General features: G+C 48.7%; 1 protein-coding gene across 3 annotated transcripts in view; it reads right to left on the reverse strand.

Moving 5' to 3' along the window:
* Positions 1 to 540: 540 nt before the first annotated feature.
* Positions 541 to 18,722, reverse strand: part of RANBP10 (RAN binding protein 10) — a 64,899-nt gene continuing 46,717 nt past the window's right edge. For 2 of the 3 annotated variants that reach the window (XM_041400960.1, XM_041400962.1), the window contains 8 exons: positions 17,386 to 17,498; positions 14,992 to 15,100; positions 13,918 to 14,066; positions 11,802 to 11,997; positions 10,314 to 10,438; positions 9,306 to 9,451; positions 8,726 to 8,837; positions 541 to 7,489 (listed from right to left, as the gene is read on the reverse strand). In XM_041400960.1, the coding sequence (XP_041256894.1) occupies positions 7,359 to 7,489; positions 8,726 to 8,837; positions 9,306 to 9,451; positions 10,314 to 10,438; positions 11,802 to 11,997; positions 13,918 to 14,066; positions 14,992 to 15,100; positions 17,386 to 17,498 (1,081 nt within the window). In that variant the 3' untranslated portion in view covers positions 541 to 7,358. The remainder of the gene's footprint in view (positions 7,490 to 8,725; positions 8,838 to 9,305; positions 9,452 to 10,313; positions 10,439 to 11,801; positions 11,998 to 13,917; positions 14,067 to 14,991; positions 15,101 to 17,385; positions 17,499 to 18,722) is intronic. The other variant, XM_041400961.1, reaches the window with a different exon arrangement.

An 18,722-nucleotide genomic window follows, 5' to 3' on the forward strand; every position in this document is an offset into this window, starting at 1 on the left:
CCATGACAGCTTCCAAATGTGCTGGTGGTCACTGCCAAGTGACTGAGGGAGATAAGGAACAATGTCCACAGTGCCAGGAGGGTGAGGACACAACCCCTTCAGCTGGACAGAGGTGTCCTGGCTGCCTGGCCCTCCGCAGGGCCAGGGAAGGGTGGGAGCAGGGGGGGATCCCAGACACTAAAACCAGGCAGTGCCCATCTTCTCATGGGAGAGCTGCAAACATACACGGGAAAACCTCAGAAGGGCAAAAGCAAGGAATGGAGCAAATGATCCTCAGCCTAAAGCTTCACCAATGCTCATGGCTCGAAAACACTTCAGGGCTGTATTTTCCAGGATACTGAATGGCACAGGAAAAACATCCCTAATGACATTTTTGCCCATGAACTGTAAGCACATGGGAGGAAGCAATGGTGGAAGGGAAGCTGAAACAGAATCAGACACTGGGGGACAAACACCTCGAGGACTGTGCATCCCCTGTCAGAGGGGACACAGCCTTCCCTGATGAGCAGAGACTGACAAAGCACACGGCTCCACACTGGCTCTTGCACATGGATGTGTATTTTAATAAAAATAATTCTGTCAATATACAGCAGAATGTCGATTTCTTTACCATATTTCCAGTATATTTTCATAGGCTTTTTCTCAGTTAAAATCCACCCCCCCGAGCCCCTTTTTTGAAGTTTTCATGCGAAGCATCAGATAACTTAATTCACAAATACTAAGCGTAGACTGAACCAATGTGCACAGTTTGTGTAACGTCCACGTAGCCAATGCTGTACCAGAGAGGTGAAACTCCCTCCAAAGGCCTGGAGAAGCCTGGGGTGCACAGGGAGCTGTGCCCAGCGGCGGCCGCTCCTCCAGGGCTGCCGGGAAACCTCGCACCCCATGCTCCAGCTGAGCATTTCATACCTGAGTTTTGAGCAACCAGCAGGAGAGGAGAGTTCACCGTGTGCTGGGCAGGTCCTGGGGCTTGCACTGCTGTGTGTGAGAGCTTCAGGGGCCGCAGCCTCCTCCTGCCTCCCCAGCTTCACGGGCGGGACCGAGAGACACGATCCCAATCCAGCGCCGGTGCAGTCCTTGGTCTGGAAGTCACCATACTTGTGGTTTTCAAATTTTCTTTAAAATCTGGATTATCCCCAGAGCTGCTGCTGCTTCTCCTTTTTCCAAGTCTAAGCCTGTGAGAAGCCCAGCATACAAAAATCCCTCTGTGCTCCCTTCTGGAGGAAGGATGTGGCTGAAGTCCTCCCGAGCCAAAACGTCCAAGCACACCCCTGGACCCAAGTGGAGTGACCAGAGAAATGGTGTCTGCCTGGCCACGGGACCTTCAGCAAGGAGCAGAGGTTTGCATGGCCTCCAGGAATGTTTCTGTGGTGATGTGAGTGTGAATTCCACACAGGACTTGTGGGTTTCCCACGAGCAGGAGAGTTAAGCTTCCCTCCTGGAAATAAAGAGCTGGCAGGACATGTGCGCGCTCCTCAAGCCTGGAGGATGCCCTGGCTTGCTGGACACTGCTCCAGCTCAAGCTGCAGGCTCTGAGCTTTGGTTTGGGATGTGGGGAGAGGGACAGACATGCCAGGTTCACTCATCCATCACCTGCCCCCTCTTGTTGCAGGGCAGGATGGTGGAGAGCAGCTAGTGCTGTCTATACAAGAGGTCTCCAGGTTCTCAGCTCCTCCCTTTTCCTCCCAAATCTGCTGCAGCTGCCCTCACACAGCCCCAGCAACACTTCCTCCAACTCTCTGCTCCTACACAGCACATGGGACAAGGCTCACAGCCAGCTCTGGATCTGACCAAGAACTGCTGGATTGCAGTTCCCTCCCTCACTCATCCCTCTGGGGCAGAAGGGTCCCAGCAGCAGCCAGCATGTCCCCTGGCATGTCCCCACACAGAAACACCTGTCCAATGGCAAGTCCTTCTGCAGAAACACCTTGGTACAGCTGGAGACCCAACACTTGCTCTCTCCTGTCCCTCCACTGAGGCTGCTCTCACACTGGCAGGGCTGGAAGGAAGATGCTCCCCTGCAAAAGGTTCTCCTGGGTGGAAGAGGAGCCCTTGCTCCTTCTCCCAGGCTGTCACCAGCTCCACGGGGCCTCACTGCCCCAGGACTGGAGTGTGAGGGACCTTTCTGTCCACCTGCTGCCACAGGACAGTTCAAGTGTGCACTGCTTCTTATGGGGAGAACTTCCTGATCCCATGTGGTGCACCACACAGCTTCCTGGCACTGACACACTGCTCTGCAGCCTGGCTGCCACAGGTCACCTTCTCCACCAACCCCAGGACAGCAGAACTCTGGAACGTGTGTCTAAGCAGCATGTGCTACATGTTAACACAGACAGGTACCAAAGCACAGCTGCAATCCAGCCTGGCTTGCTTTGCTGAAGGAGGAGATGTTCATCATCCCTGATACCCAAGGTGGAAAATGACACATTCAATCCCTAGAACTACCTCCAGCAGCTCTGGTTGCTCCAGTTTTTCAAGGCAGCCTCAAGAACAAAGCTATTTAAAGAATGGTAAAGATGCCTTAATAAAACGTGAAAAACAAGGACACAGCTTGAGGACAGATTGAGATGTCACTGTGAAAAAGAGAAGGAAGGATATGGGAAGATCCTGGGTGTAGGTAACCATGAGGAATGATGCTCCCAGAGGAGCCCACTCTCCATGCCAGCCACAGCTGCACCTCCTGTGTCCAAATCCAGTGGGCAGCAGCACAGAGGACCACCAGGTGCTGGAAATGGAAAGAGGCTGTAGCAGCCACCTTTCACCACAGCTGTCTCACACCCAAGGCAACAAGCTCCAGCTTTGGCTGCCATGGGCTGAGGGACAGCACCCACTGGACAAGCTCCCCTGAAGGGCTGGATGCTGTGCATTGTCCAGTGCCTCACTGGGAGTGCCTCTCTGCTCTGCTGGCCACACACGAGGGCTCAGCTCCCAAGAGACTCCAGAGGAATGGCAGAAGTGCTGCAGCCAGCCCAGCTGCAGCTGATGGGTGGCAAAAAGGGACTGTCACACGTGGACCTGCCCCTTTAGGCCAGCAGGGAAGAACAAGCCAGGAAGGGCAGCTGGAGTTGCCACATCCAGGCTTGGCACAGACAAGAGCCCCAGAGCTGGCCCTGGTCTTGGAGCAGCTCCCACAGCACTGCAGACACCACTGTGGCCATGCAGCTGGGGAAATACTGGGATTGTGGGAGGCAGAAAAGCAAGGAAGGATTGCTGGTAGCAGTAAGAAGTTTTCCCAAAAGCAGCTGGCTCTGTGAGCACACTGCACGATGCACAGGAATTAGATTGCTGCCCTCCTTGCTCACAGGAGAGCTTGACTGAGAGCTCTCTCAACCCTCTAAGTCTTGGAATAGCTTTGGTTAAATACTTGCCAGGGTAGGCTCATGGAGTAGCAAGAGGAATCATCTGGAACAAGATGGTTCCAAGAGGAACAGGAGGAACAAGATGTTGCACCCCGGTACAGGAGAGATATCCACAAACTGGAATGCACCCAGCAGAGCCACTAAATGGTCACAGGTTGGATTACCAGGTGTATGTGGTGGATACTCCTCCAAGAAACACTTATCCCAGCTACTCCAGTGCATCTCACTCCAAAGTTCTTGATGCTCTCACTCTCAGCTTGTGGGGGCAGCACAAACCCTTGTCCATGGGGAGGGAAGCCTGTGATGTAACTCAGCTCCATGGAGCTCTCTCCACAGAAGGACACTTTAACCAAGGCTCCAGGTCTGGAGCTGCCAAAATGCTCCTCTCAAAAGGCCACTTAACAGGCAGAGCACTGGACTCACACCCAAAGGCCAGGGTGTGCAGGCCTGAAATCAGGTTCCACCAGGTCCCTGTGAAACGTTTTCCTTCTGCAAGGCTCTTGCTGCAGTGCCAAGTGCCAGGAAGGTGGCTGGGGTGTCCAGAGCACAGAGCTGGAGTGTGTTTGCTGCTCCAGATCACAGCTCTGTGATGGTGCCTCTGGGCTTATCAGGGGACAGCTGGGAAAAGGTTCAGTTGTCCCAGCATTCAGTGGCATTTCCCAGGTCCTGGGAAGGACACACAGCTGGAGAGCCTCTCCTGGAGCTGAGGAATACTGCTTGTGCAGGGTCCAGCTGAGCTCTGGAAAACATCCCAGCCTCTGAAGCCAGCCCAGCAGAGAGCAGCCTGTGAGTCAACCACACACCATGGAAATCCTGCACCAGTGCCATCAGCACTGCAACACAGCCCTGCTGAGCCCTGTCCCCTCAGCAGGAATGGGAAAGCAGCAGTTTCCCCTACAGGCTCCACAGTAAAACATGGCTGTACTGAAGGACTCTTGGGAGCAGTGACCAGGTTGCCTGAGGCACTTGGAATAACAAAACCCAAATAATTTTTATAAAAGTCACTTTTGAATTGCCATGTAGCCTCTGGTTAGGTGTACAGCCACATTCAGTGTTACAGACTCCATTTTAGCTGTGTTTTTAAAAACTACTGCAATAATCCAAGTTTCAGCTAACATGAACCATCAAAGAGCAGCCAGGGAGATTCAAAGGCAAGAGGCTTTGAAATACAACCTGAGAAACCACATCAGAAATCCCATCTAGGAATCAGGGGTAGGTTGGGACCTACATCTCACCACAAACATGCTTATCTTCCCCATACTGAGTCATGGCCACATTAGTCAGAATCTGAGTACAAGAACCAGAAACCGCTGGTGAAACCACCAGAACACTTGAAGTAAATTTAAAAAACCAAATAACATCTATCACACATTTCTTGGCACCAAAATAACCAGATATCAAGGAATATCTCTTGGTTGGTTTTTGGTAGTGAAACCAAAATGAAAAAAGGACAGTCAGGACTCTAGGACAGTCAGCAAAGCTTTGCTGAGAGACCAAATGGGGCATTAATACGACACATGGTGAAGAGACTTGGCTTAAAGAAACCACAAAGAGAAGGAATAATAAAACCCTCAGAAAGATAAAGATGGTGTTGCTATGAAGATGAGAGAGGTCTGACTGCAGCCAGACTGCTGCAAGTGGTGACCAACAGCAGAGGAAGCTGCCAGACAGGGAAGGCAAAGCAAGGTCCTGGAGTGCTCCAACCTCAGCAGCCAGAATCAGCCCAGCAGTGTGCTGTCAGCCTGAGTGTGAGGAATGGAAACCTGCAGGAGAATCCCACCAGGCAGAGCTCACATGCTGCCTTGGCACATCTGGGACCTGAGGCTTTGGGAAGGAAACCTTTCACTGAGTTATCTCTGCACCTGCAGCAAGGCAAGGACAGCAGGCTGGGCTAAGATCCACCAGCAGAGCTGGCAGTCAACAGATGAGCTTTCAGGCACATGAGCTGTTCCTGGAGAAGAGCTGGAAGAGAAGCCCCAGACTGGCAAGTTAAATTCTGCTTGCTGCAGCTCTCTGCCTCTGCCTGTCTCCCTGGAAGAAAGGCTGTGGTAGAGCTCCCTCTGCTTTTTGCAGCTGTACCAGTGATCTGATTAAAGCATCTCCTGCAGCTCTAAACCTCCTGCTTCTTACACCACTGCCCCTACACACTGCACACCTTCACCAAAAGGCAGGGATAATGTTCCCAACCATCTCCAACACCATCTGCACATTCACTGCCACAGCCTGTCCTGGCACCTGCCCCCCTGCTCTGCCTTGATTTCAGACCTCACGTGCCAGCTGCAAATCCACCCTGCAAATCCAGAAAATCCTTAAGGCTTTGGGCTGCTGCTACTTTTCCTCTCAGTGGCACGCAAACTCTTGGTGCTTGAAGCCCTGGCACAGGCTAACCTCCATTTTAAGGACAAACCTCAACAAAACCTGTTCATCTTTCATTGACTTTCCAAAAAAAAATTCCTGAACAGCAGTAAAATTCATGTTTGGTTTGAGCTCCCTTGGGTCCTCCCCAGAGCTACTGACCTAAAATTAATTTGGTGCTGAACCTGCCAGGCTGAACCTGCCATCTCCTAATGGTACAGCAGAGGATGCAAAGCACACAGTGCTGCCAGGCAGCCTGGCCAAGTAATAGAACATCCTCAGAAACACTCACAGGTGGGCTGAATGCTTAGTAGCACTCAAGTCCCTGGGCCTGGCACACAGCATGGACACACTGGTCCATTTTACTCAGAGGTTACTCACCCACAGATCCTTCCTGGCCTCTTTTGAGACTGGAACTTCAATAATTATCTTAATAATCCCTAAAGAAACACTGCTGCTCCTTTCTGAATGGCTCAGGCCCCACAGAGCTGGTACTGACCCCAACCTGCAACCTGACCTCAGCTTGTCCCACCTGCAAGGACAAGCACAGCTCAGCCCAGGTTTCTCCAGACACTTCCAAATTTTAGAAGTGCTCATTTAGATCACTGTTACAGGGATGGGAGAGGGCAGGAAATACTGTTATTACTGAGTTAGTGGCAGAGCCCTCCTCTATGGAGAAAAATGGAGGATTTGTTATTTAACTAAAAATTGTCAGCCCACCAGGGCATCGCCCATGGATATTTCTGGCCAACTCACATGACCTGGTTCTACCATACAGTGGCAAATGATTTCATATTCATCAGTCCTGTCCCTCCAGCTGTTCAGAGAGCTGGATTTAACTCTTTCTCAGGGCTGTGAGATGCTTCTATAGCACAATCACCAATGCAGGCAATGTTAATTCTCGACTCCCACTCACAAAGCCAAGACTGAGAGCCTTGGGCTCTGAAGAGAGGCACCATGAAGGACCAGGCTCCTCCAATTTCCATCATTAGTGCGTGACAGGACCTACCTCACCCGGCCTCCTGAGGGGCTGTATGGTGTGTGTGGCTGGGATCAAGTATGTGGGCAATAAATACATCAGTGACTTTGTGGAGGTGGAAGAGACCTTTTTAATAAACATGATTCAAATAAAATTAAAAAAAAAAAATCCCTCTGAACTGCCACTGTGAGAAGAGTTCGGATTACTAGCACGGATGATGCTGTATGTGCACGATGGAGGGAGAAGGGAAGAAAAGAACAAGCTGTCACCAACTTGATGAGCTTCCTCAGTAAATCAGCATAAACCAGCTCAGCAAAACTCTCCAGATAAAATATTGGTGGAACCATGAAGAAACAACTCAAATCAAAACAAAAAGAGAAAAATCCCTACATCAGAAGGTGCTACATTAGAATAACCAGCGAAATACTGAGCGCCGCTGGAGCCGCAGCAAGGGCAGGAGATGGGTCAGACCTGCCAGACTTCCCGGGGTCAGGAACGGCCACACGCTGAGGGACTCACTCGGTCCTTGCACAGGCAGTGTGTGTGTGCTACAGGGGTGTTGGTGGCAGGGAGGTCAGGCTATCGAACGAGGTGATAGTGCAGAGTGGCAGCAGCACAGGGGGAAGGGCAGCACTCCACGACGGCAGCTCCGTCCCGCTCGGCTGTCAGTGCAAATAATCGTCTACTCTGGCAAAGGAGCAGGAGCCCAGGCCCACGCGAGCCATGAGCCGCAGACACTCCGAGGCCTGGCCCAGGGCGAGCATCAGCGGGGGCTGCTTTGGCAGGTTCTGAGATTCTGTGGGGGCAAAGAAAAGAGCTGTTCAGAAGAGGTTTGGCTGGTGCTGGCTCACCGGCGCTCGGGCCTCTCTCTGTCCCGACTGGCACCAAGCCCAGATCCCTGGCAGAAGGTGCTGGCTCTGCAAGGAAGCTGCTCCCAAATACTGCCAGCTCCAGGCTGCTGCTGCTGCTGGTGCACTCACCCCACCACCCATGATACATCCCACAGTTCAGCAGGGCCCTTGAGAGAGTGCTGCTGTGCTGACCAGAGCAACAAAAACACAACAACGCTACTGCTGATGCTGTTTGCCAGAAAATCCTTAAAACATGAGATATCAAAGCATGGAGGAATAAGGAAAGGCAGGAGAATCTGGTCCCAGCTGGGAGGCAACCTCTCCATTTCTGCCACTTGTGCAAGGCTGCACAGCAGCCCAGGCCCTGCATGAACTCACTCCCTCATCACCATGCCTTTACAGACATGTTTTCTGAGAGAACCCTCAGCTAGCTGCTAACCTGTGTGATGAAGCATGTCCAGACACCACACCTCCCTGGTGACAGCCCTCAGCAACTTGTCCATGCTCCTCAAGCAATGGACAAACAGCTGCTGATTGTCAGGGTAAGGGACTCTCCTTCCCAAAACATGCGATTTCTGTTCCTCTGCTCAGTCAGAACACGAGCCCTCATGGGCATGTCTATGAAGTTGTTCCTTTCCCCAGAAGATAATCTCTAAATCTCCTTCTGGAACAATGAGTATGAGATGCACAGACCCCATAGGAAATCTGCTTGGGCACAGGGAGCCAGACTGGACAGAGGATGCAACTGCATTCCCTCCTAGAAAATAGGATGATACCAGGGCTGAACTCTGCTAACCCATACAGCTGGAAAAGAACCCTGGTAAAGTCCACAAAATGATTCAGGTGGGTTCAGAGCTTGCAGGGAGAGGGGCAGGAAATGCACCAAAGACATCTCAGCTTCTTCAGTGAGCAGGGGAGGAAAATCCTGAGGTGCATCCTTGGGAGGGAACAACATTGAGGAATATGCAAGGAAGGGAGTCAAAATGGGAGGCTATCAGGGGATCTATTTTCTGCAAGCTTCCCTCCTGCTCCCCTTCCTGCATTACTGCCCTGACAGTCCCCAGCAACAGAAAGAAAGGCCAAATCTAAACACAAGTATTTCTGACAGGTTTGCCTGTCACAGGACAGCCCTTGAGAACAAGTATGTCTGGAGAAACACTCCCCCAGGAACCAGATCTTACCCAAAATAGCACTATTGAGAGCAGCACACACAGGTTCCCTCTGGATCGGGTCCAGCTGTTGGCCGACAGGGCAGTTCCAAGGGTCTGAGTAAGCTAACAAGCTAAAGGCATCCTGTGAGGGAACAGAAAGGAATAGTGAGATCAGGCAGGGCTGCAAACACACATGAAAACCACCAAGTCCAGCTGGGGCACCTCCTGCAGTCATCACGGTGACAGGTGCCTACCTCCTGAAAAGAAATGGCCTTTTTCCTCTTGGCAGCAAGGGACCACAGTGGGTTAAAGAGGGTGCCCCCTCCACCTGGCAGGGAAGCCAGCATGGGAAGGCAGGTGGAGTGTCACCTGGAGAGAAAAAGAGCATGCAGTTGCTCCAGGAAGCCAGGCAGGAGCTGTATTTCTTCCCTCTTGTGCTGAGAATTGGGTGCAGATTCTCTACATTCATGTTTTGATCTCTGATTCCCATGTAGGTCCCTTCTTGCTAAGCAGGTGCAGAAGTGGGGGCTACTCAGGTATCTGCAAGGGAACCCACAACCCCGAGCTGACCCAGAGAACTGCTGCAATGCAGCACAAGGTCCAGGCTTACCTGAAGCATCTTTTTGTGCATGGTGTTCTTCCCATACTCTCTGCAAAGCTGCTCGCTCAGGATCTGCAGCTCCCGTCCAAACTGGATCATTCTCTCTGTGGCAGCGTGGTTCCCTCCACAGAGCTGCCTCTGGGGGCAGCTGTCTTCTAAGGAGAAGCAGTGGAGAAGGAACAATCATCTTGCATTCCCCACCAATGCCCACTGTGTGTCAGGATACCCACAAACTCCCTTCTGGAACAGGTAGCTGCTTCCTGCCCTAGGTTTATCCCAGTGGAAGCTTCCTGTGATCCCTGCCCTACAACAGCCAGCAGTGGGCTTGTCACAGTGCCTGATAGATACAGGGAAGATTTGAGCTCTTTTTAATGCCTGAGAACTACCTACAAATCAAGTGTCCTGATAAAATCCTGGCAGCTTCAACTCCAATCTGTTACCCTTTCATGTATGTAAACAGGGCATATAACCCAGAAAGCCCTGGTCTAACAAATCCTGGACTCAGAAAACTTTCAGTCAGAGATGCCAACACCACCAGCTTCCCAGTGTTAGTGGCCACAGGAGCCTTCATGACTGCATGAATCAGTTTCAGAGGCAGTGTAGCTGCTTCCTCTGCTCCCTCCTGGCTAAAGCACCCACAAACAAGGCACTCATGGCTGCCAGCTGTGCTGAGGCCACTCTGCAGCTGGACATCACCAGCCTGGCACAGCCCAGCTCAGCTCCCCAGCAGGCAGGCACTTCTGCCAGGACTGCTCTGAGCTCAGTTTCATGACCAGCATGGAACAAACCTTTGACTCCTATTGTTTTCCCTGCTCCAAAATACCACCAGCATTGCTGGGAGTCTATGAAAAGCCAGACCTAGTTTTAGCTCCAGGATAGATTAATTTTCCCCATGAAGCAGGCACTTCATTCACTGAGGCAGCCCAAAGTACATGCTTTTTCCCCAGAATTCAATCAGTTTTAACTTCTGACACCAGCTCCTCTCTCCCTTTACCCCTCCTGCCCCTGAGGACCTACCCATGCTGGACTCATCTGTCTGCAGGATCTCCTCATGTTTGTAGGTGCCATTCATTATCCTGGTGGAGGAATTCTCCAGGACTCCGTTGGGGTAATGCTCAGCCTCCATTTCCATCTCGCTGTCACTGAGGTGAAAGGAGGGAAGAAAGGTCAGATGTCTAAATTAAAAAGGAAAGAAATTAAGAGCTTATGTGCCAAACAGTGCCCAGCAATGGCCAGCACACCAGAAAAGGTGCCAGCTGGACTACTGGGAGTCATGGTCCAAGTCAGTGCAGCAAAAATTGTTGCAGGCTTCTAAAGACAATTTATGAAACAGGTTTCTGTTCCCTAAGTTCTTGTCATAATTCCAGGTGCAGAACATTTTTCATTTTCCCTTCAGGAAGTGGTGATCCTTGGGATAGTAAACAGCAGCCAGGCAACAGATAACACACTCAGAGACTGCACAGGAGGAAAATCTTGGCTATGATACATCCCCAGTCCTTGCAAACAGTGCACCACTAAACACTTAAATGCCCATGACAGCAGGCTGACTGAGACTGCTGATTAACTACTGATTAATTGAAATTATGAGAAGATCCTACTGGAACATGGGCTCTACATTAAAAAAATAAAAGAATGACAAATCCCGCATCATTAAATGATTCTGGTAAATTGAGTCTGAACAAGTGTTTCTCACTCAGTTACATGCTAGGTGGCTCTCCAGAGGTCACAAATGAGCCTACAAACTGCCCTGCAAGCCGTGCTCAGCACAGCACTTGAAGAATGAGTGCCAGCTGCAATTAACAAGAGATTCTTTTAATCACAGTGACACCCTCTGCTCCACTGAGGCTTTAGACAGCCCTGCAACAGCAGTGTGGAGAGTGAGCCCAAAGAAAGCTCAGTTTTCACCACAGCTCACTCTGCTCCACACTCCAGAAAAGGCAGCAGTGACTGCACTGAATTGCTGGATCACCTGTGGCTTCTTGGAGAAGGGAGGCTCAGTCTGACCTGCTGTCACAGCATGGAACAAATTACTGCTGGCTCAGAGGCTCACCTGGAAGGAACAGGGCAACAGGCAGCCCAAGGAAATTACACAAGAGGGCAATGCACCAAGCCATTGTGGCCTGAGCTGCTGCCTCACACAGTACAGGGCAGGAAAGCTGCTCAGCAGGAACAAGTGCCTGGCTGAGGCAGCAGAAACAACACCAGGCTGACTGGGGAAGCTTCTGGAAAACTATCACACTGGCATCCAAAGGCATCAGTGTAATGGGACAGCTTGGTGCCTGAAACAAGAGCATCACAATATTCCTTATGACATGAACCTCCAAGTGTGAGCCACAGCAGGGCACCCAGAAGAGGTTTGTGTCTGCTGGGCATAGTAGTGACCTTGCAGATAACAATATTGCTCAAAAGGGTAAGACAGATGCCCTTCTGGCTCCTTAGAAAGCAGACTGAGATTTGTCTCACCATCCCACCCCCCATCAGGGGTCTCCAGAGGAGAAACAATACCTGGTTTCTTGATTACTCGTACTACTGTGCTGCTGAGATTTGGTAGAATCTGTAGAATTGGACTCCGAGTAGTTCACAGATGAAGGGGAAGAGGAGGAGGAAGATGAAGATGATGAACTCAGTGTTGGGTATTTACTGTGACTCTGTTTGCTTTTTGTGGACATGACTCCATTGCTACAGGTTGGACTATCTGCTCCTGAAAGCCAAGAAGAAAGAAAAATGAGACCAGACTGACAATGTCACTCTGTTGTGAAGCCAAGAGTTTAGCAGGACACCAGGCCCCAAAGGAAGAAAGCAAAATAAGACAGCAGATCTTAAACTATGGTTTATCATTCTGAAATTCAGTGGGGTTTAGAGAAGACACAAATGAATATGAAAGGAAGCCTACTGCTCACCAGCAACATCTGAGCTCCATGATGTTCTAAAAATGGGCTGTAAATTGGAGATTGGCAGAAAGAGTTCACAAGTACAGAAATTACTGTTGAAAGCAGAACTGCCCAGGCTTTCCACAACCTATCTAAAGTTAGGGATGTATTTGATTCACACAACACTCAGAAAATAAAAGCAACCCTCCTAAAGAGCACAAGCTAACCTTCCTTGCTCAGGAGAACAGAAACCACTGAGAGTCAGGCTTGAAATTTCACCTGCTCCTCCACAAAAGGTGCTTATCAAGCTGCAGAACACACTGACACAAGACACAAATTCATTACCACAAGTTTTATATGGAATCAGAATTGACAGGGGCTAAATTTTCTAAAATAGAAAAACCTCATTATGGGCTTGTCATCTTCATATATTCTTCCCCAGGCAATCAATATGGATCACAGGACCTTGGCTAAATGATGTGACCTGGCATGGCTGTTCTCCAGAAGTGATGGTGATATACCCAAATTGATCAGCTGATCCCACAATTATGTTTATAGCAGGGAATGTATTTCTTTTTTTTCTATCACAGCCAACACAAAGATTCAAATTGGCTGTTTTGTGTGTTTTTAAGAAAAAGACAGAGTAGCCTGTTCAGAGTAGCAACAGCTCTGCTTCATCTCTGAAATGTGCTCTGATGAAATTATCACTCTTTTGAAAGAATAAGGTCTGACAGAGAACTGTGGAATGTGATGTCCATGTGTAGAGACAAATATATACAAAAAAATGCCTTGCACTGCAAGTTGCAGATGTAGACATGGGAACTACCAAGAGCTCTTATGGACTGATGGGATCATTCTGACTATCTAGTCAAAGAAACACACCCAGGGCTTCTCACAACACAGCAAACAAAGATACTGGCTTGGAAAGGTGAGTGACAGCTTGGAACTATTCAAGTAATTGTCTACCTTTTCCTTAAATATTTGCCTGTCCAAAGTAAGACATGCAGCAGTGGGAATACCAACCCAAAACACACTCAGATGGCTGTGAGCAGCTCACAGCTCAGTGAAGCAGCTCAGCCTGTTTCCAAGAGCTCTGCAGGTCATTTCTCCTGGCTCATTCCATCTCCAAAGCTATAGTCAGTAATTACCTAGGGAAGATATCTCAGGTGTCCTCATTTATCTTGTTCTTTCCATGTCAAATCCTAAAGTTTAATTTCCCAAACTCCAAAGAGCTGATGCACCAGAGCTGGGTTTTACTGGAACAGAACTGTCCCCTTCTCACATGTTTAGAGCTTGCAAGGTAAAGTCCATGGGGTAGGAAGAAGCTTTTGTGCAGTGCATCCCCCTGACCTTTTGCTCCATTGGCAAAGTAGCTTCTGCTCAGTTCTTTCAGGAAAGCAATTATTTTGCAGACTCCAAGGTACAGAAAACAGGCTTTGCTTTCCAGACCTCCTCTCAGCACTCCATCAGTGAAACAATGAGTCACAGGTGGCTGCAGTAGAAGACTGCCTTCAAAAGCTTCTTTATTCTGAAATAAACCTGCTCTGCAGATAATTGTGGAAAATAACTAATGCAAAACCAATTCTGTGACAGTGGAGAGACACCCACAGTAAAAGAACATCCCCTCAGCTGGGGAAGGAAAGGAAAGGAAAGGAACGTTTCAGAGAATAACACACGGAAACAGCAGGTAATGTTAGACACCACCACATCCACATGTGCTCTCCTCATGTGGAGACACAGGACACACTTACCAGTACTGTGAAGGTGTGAGTTGCTTGATCCATGCCTAGGACTTAAGCTGGGGGAGCCGGGGTAGCTGTCCTGGGAGCGGGGGCTGCGGGCGCTGAAGCAGCGCACCTCGCTGTCCGTGCCGTTCACCATCTCCACGAACTGCCGGCACCTGAGTTCATGGGAGCAAGAGGGACAAGAGGGGGCGTGACAGCCGGGATGCTCTGCACTCAGCCTGCCTCGGGCCCCACTGGGAAAGTCCTAGAAACCTTCAGAAAGACATTTCACACTCCTGGTGCCTTTGTATTGTGAGTGCTCTGATGATGCTACGGAGGAAGGAGTTTGGAAAGTTCACTTTTGATGCTAATGGATGTTGAGATATTCCCAAAAAAGCAAGTTTAATTACACTGTGCTAAGAAAAAACTGTTCTTTGGCAGCGTTCACCTCCAGCTCTTCTGCAGGTACTCCAAAATTCAATTGTGGAGGATTTTTTTCAGGGACAGGGTACTAATCTGTCAAATACAATCATTCCTTCACTACTCCATCAACCTAAAAATATTGGTGGCCAATGGAAAATAGAGAAGGAAGAGTATAAAATGCAATATCCACAGTGAGGACAGCTCCTCATTTAGCTTGACTGAGAATTGTCCTTATATGTCTCAGAAGTCTGGGGAGAACCACTCTGTGCAGCTGGGAGAACTGGGACACTTCTTCCTTTAATCTCTACCCCAGACAGCCTTTTCCATACATCTGCCTTTCTAGGAACCTTCACAGAGACTGACACTGCTCCAGCACTGCAAGATTTCCACAAGAGCAGTAAAGAAACTTCTCTGAAGGAATTTCTGGCAGTCAGCAGAACTAAAATTCACACACCTACGCCTGACCTCATGAGGCAAAGCTATACTGGGTCTGAGCAGCAAAACAAAAGGGGTACATCTATGGTGCTACAAGCACTGTGCAAAGGACTCCCAAAGGGAGCTCAAACAGTGTGAATTCCAAGCAAGGTGTGCAGACAGACTGGATGTTCAGGCAGGTTCTTATTCCCTCCTTCATTTACACATTTCAGCATTAGGGAGCATAAAGCTTTTCATACTTACTTTAACATGAAGAGCAGGTTGGGGTTATGTTCTAGGAGGCCAGGATAGAGCTGCTGGGTGGCTTCTATAGCCTCTCCCACTCTGCCTGCTAATACTAGCTTCTGTATTCCTGAAAGCAAAAGGAGACCTGGTGACACACAGGAGCAGCCCACAGGAACAGTTAAAGAGCTGTCTCATCCATTCCATCCAGGTCCCCCATGACCACCTTGCACAAGGGCTTGGGAGAACTGGAGACCATATTTGGTTTATTATGGATTAGGGGAAGGAAAACCCTGTGAAAATGTGAAAGGATCTTATAGCAGTAAAAAACCATCAAGAGTAGATGGATCTGAATGATGAAGTAAGTGGGTTGGGGTGCTCTTTAGTCACATAGCTCTGCAGCAATGGAAACAAAAGCAGAGACATTTCCATGGATGGAAACAAGGAGGCTGCTGGGGAATTGACAATTCCAGAGGCCAAGTTCCTAGGTCACCCTCATACTACATTCTCTGTCTGGTTCAAGCTTGGAAGCAAACATATGGCTCAGTATGAGATAAATGTAGTACTCTTAGAGGGTCTGTGGTCTTAAATCACAGCACTGCTTCCACAATATTCCTACCACTAAGCAGAAGTAATTATACCAACAAAACTATGTTTTGAATAGAGAGAAGTACCTGCTAGTGACTACACTAGAAACAGCTCAGTGACTAGTACACTTCTAGGAGGTGCCAAGACACAAGGCAGAAGACACTTATCACGCTTGGTGTTCATGCCCCATGTATGTTCCTCCAGCAGGTCAGAAGACACAAGTGCAAGACTCAATTTGAGATCCCTGAAAGCTCAGAGAAGCTGCTGATCTACAGAGACTCACATTTCTTTTTTCTAATTGTACTTAGAGATAAAAATTAAATGTACTTAAAACTAAAACAGCATTGTTTATTCCAGCACTCCTTATGAACAGCAGAGGGAAAGTCTGGAATGGCCCACGAGGTGCTTTGCAAGCAGGGCCTCTGATAACAACAGGCTGTGGCTTTCGCAAAATGTTGGAGCAGTTGGAAGCCCAGTCTGGCAAATCTTCATTAACAATCCCAGTAACAAACTGCAATGACTTGTCTTGTCTCCCACTTCCCAGTGTCTATCTGGTTGTTATTATAGCTGAAATCTGGAACCAAAGCCGTGACTCTCACACCAACACGAGAGCTCTCATTTCACTCTCTTGCACGTCCATTTTCTCGTCTCGCTGCTTCTGACAGCTCTGCTCTGCCTTGTTTGGCAACTCTCACAGATGTCATTCCCTTTTATATTTCCCCCTCTTTTTGTTTCCCCATCTGTGTTTTCCTCACACCTTTTATTCAAGGCCCAACTTCAGGGCTCTGTGTTCCTCCCTCCATCTGCCTTGTCACCTGTCCTCAGACAAACGAGCCCGCAGCATCTCGCGTGCCTCCCGTCAGGCTCTGCCAGTTAAACCCACACCACTGGGAGCACTGGCTGGGGTCAGGCTTGCATAATGCATGACCTGGAAAGCACAAAGCCCATCAGCACTAACAGGCAGCAACTGTGAGTTATTTAAAAGCAGAGTCCCCAAATGAACCCGAATGCTGGCTAAGCACATGCAATGTATGGAGAGCAAGCCACAAAGGGGCACAATGCTCTGATACGTAACAGTCACACGAGAAGCAGCTCACAAAGGGAAGGGAAATGTACAGGCATGTGGCTTGTATTCAGCATCCAGGAGAATGCAGAAAATACACCAATGTTCTGCCACTCTGCAGGCTGAGTCTGTGAATAGAAATGTTTAAAAAAAAGGTACAGCAGGAGGAAGCTGCAAGCCTTATTCTGCAGGACCAAAAGCGCTGACAGCCCTGCCAGCTGAGAGATGAGCCACTTGGGAGCAAACAGCAGCAACCAAAACAGGCACAGAACACAAATTCTTCACCCAGTGCGAGCTTAACACGTTGGCTGTGAATCTGAAAAGTCCTCAGCATGTCAAAGTTACCTGAAATCACAATGTGCAGAGGGACTGGAAGAGTCCTTAATTCGGAGCCCCAGTGAAACTAAATGGATGTGTCGAATCCCTGTGCACAGGCTAATGGACCTGGCCCTGCTGCACCAGCCTGCAGGGAAGAGCTCACATCCAAAGGGATCTCTGGGGCACAATGATCTCAACTCAGGGAAAGGCCAAGCAGAGCAGACAGGGACAGGAAGGAACAGGGCAGCTCTCCAGGCAAAGACGGCAGAGGGTGGAAAGCAGTGATGATGGGAAAAGTGCTCCTAGCAGAGATTCCAAAGCTCTGCTCCAGGCCAGCAGAGTGCTGAGCACAGCTCTGTACTCTCATGGAGTGACTTCCACAGCACTCACTCCTCTGCAGAGTCCCAAAGGGAACACACTTGAGGAGTGACATCCGAAAGACTTACTTTGTCTGTTCTTTATTGAGGTCTGTTCTTCCTGGATTGTGGTGTCTGTGACTCTGGCAAAGGCAGTTGCTGTTGAACAGTACCCATGATGAACCAAATATGATGAAACCATACTAGAAAATAAAATACAAGGAGATGATGAGACACCAGTGAAACAGTCATCACACTGGAGCAAAAAGAAACCAACAGAACAGAAGTTGTAATTTCACTGAGAATCTCAGCATGTTTAGGACATAACCAAGGTTCTACTTCTGGGTCTAAACTGTGTGTATTTACAAGATAGGCACCTGGTCCTCTGCAAACAGGAGGGGGCCTCTAAATTCACTTTACAGAGTGGAAAAAATTAAGAATCTCAATGCATATACAGTATTTATTTATGACTGCTGTCCAAGGGTCACTTGTAAGGGCTCAATGCTGTGTTACAGCCAGTGACATCCTATAGAGACATAAATCTGAACCTCAGAGAGGTTCATGGCTTTCACATAGATCTAAAAAAGAAGAAAAGATCTGGTCCTGAATTTCTTCCATCACTTATTTGCCAGGAATTATATCTTTAGTAGTTCAATCTCCTTATGAATTCTGCACATTCACAGATACTTTAATCTGTGACTGTCAGCATTGATTGTAAAAACATTAACACTCTTCAAAGCTGTATTTTCAAAAAATCTTGGGGAGGGAAGAGTATCACTGTCAGAAAACAAACACAACAGAACCACCTTCCTGAACAGACCATTTCTAACACATTTGTGCCTTCCCAGGACACAGTGACTCAATGTTAGGGCTCACTGGATTTTAACAAAATCTAAAAAGCCAGCAACAGGATTTCAAAGCTTCTCATGATAAAGCTGGCGTTGATCTGATCAAGTCACAGCTCAAAGCACACACTCCACTTGGCTACTTGCAGTACAAGAAATTAGTATTTTATGAGTCAGCAATCATTCTTAGGCATAACATTGCAGACAGGTGTGTAATTTTTGGAAGCTGTTTGAAATACAAGTGCTTCTGCCCAAGAGCTCTATAGGAGGAGCTCCAGAGTGGTGACCCTGACAACCCCACTGTGCACATCAGAAGAAAAATTTCTGGAGAACACAAGGAACAAACACAGAGATAAACTGGTCCCACTGAAGCAGAATCAACAGCTCTTGTTAAGGGAGGTCCTGGCTCTCTAACTTGGTCCCATTTTGGAAGGCAAATAACAGCATCAATAACACTCCTGACCTCTGACAACTCCTGCCAACTGTTCTCATCAAGTTCCACTCAATCCTCTTTGCAATGACAAGTGCTTTCAATATTCATAAATTTATAAAATGCCATAATTGTGCTTTCAGTTAGGTTTG

The sequence above is a fragment of the Onychostruthus taczanowskii genome, unplaced genomic scaffold, assembly GCF_017590055.1.
Source record: "Onychostruthus taczanowskii isolate IOZ18803 unplaced genomic scaffold, ASM1759005v1 scaffold18, whole genome shotgun sequence".
In the NCBI taxonomy this organism is placed as follows: Eukaryota; Metazoa; Chordata; class Aves; order Passeriformes; family Passeridae; genus Onychostruthus; species Onychostruthus taczanowskii.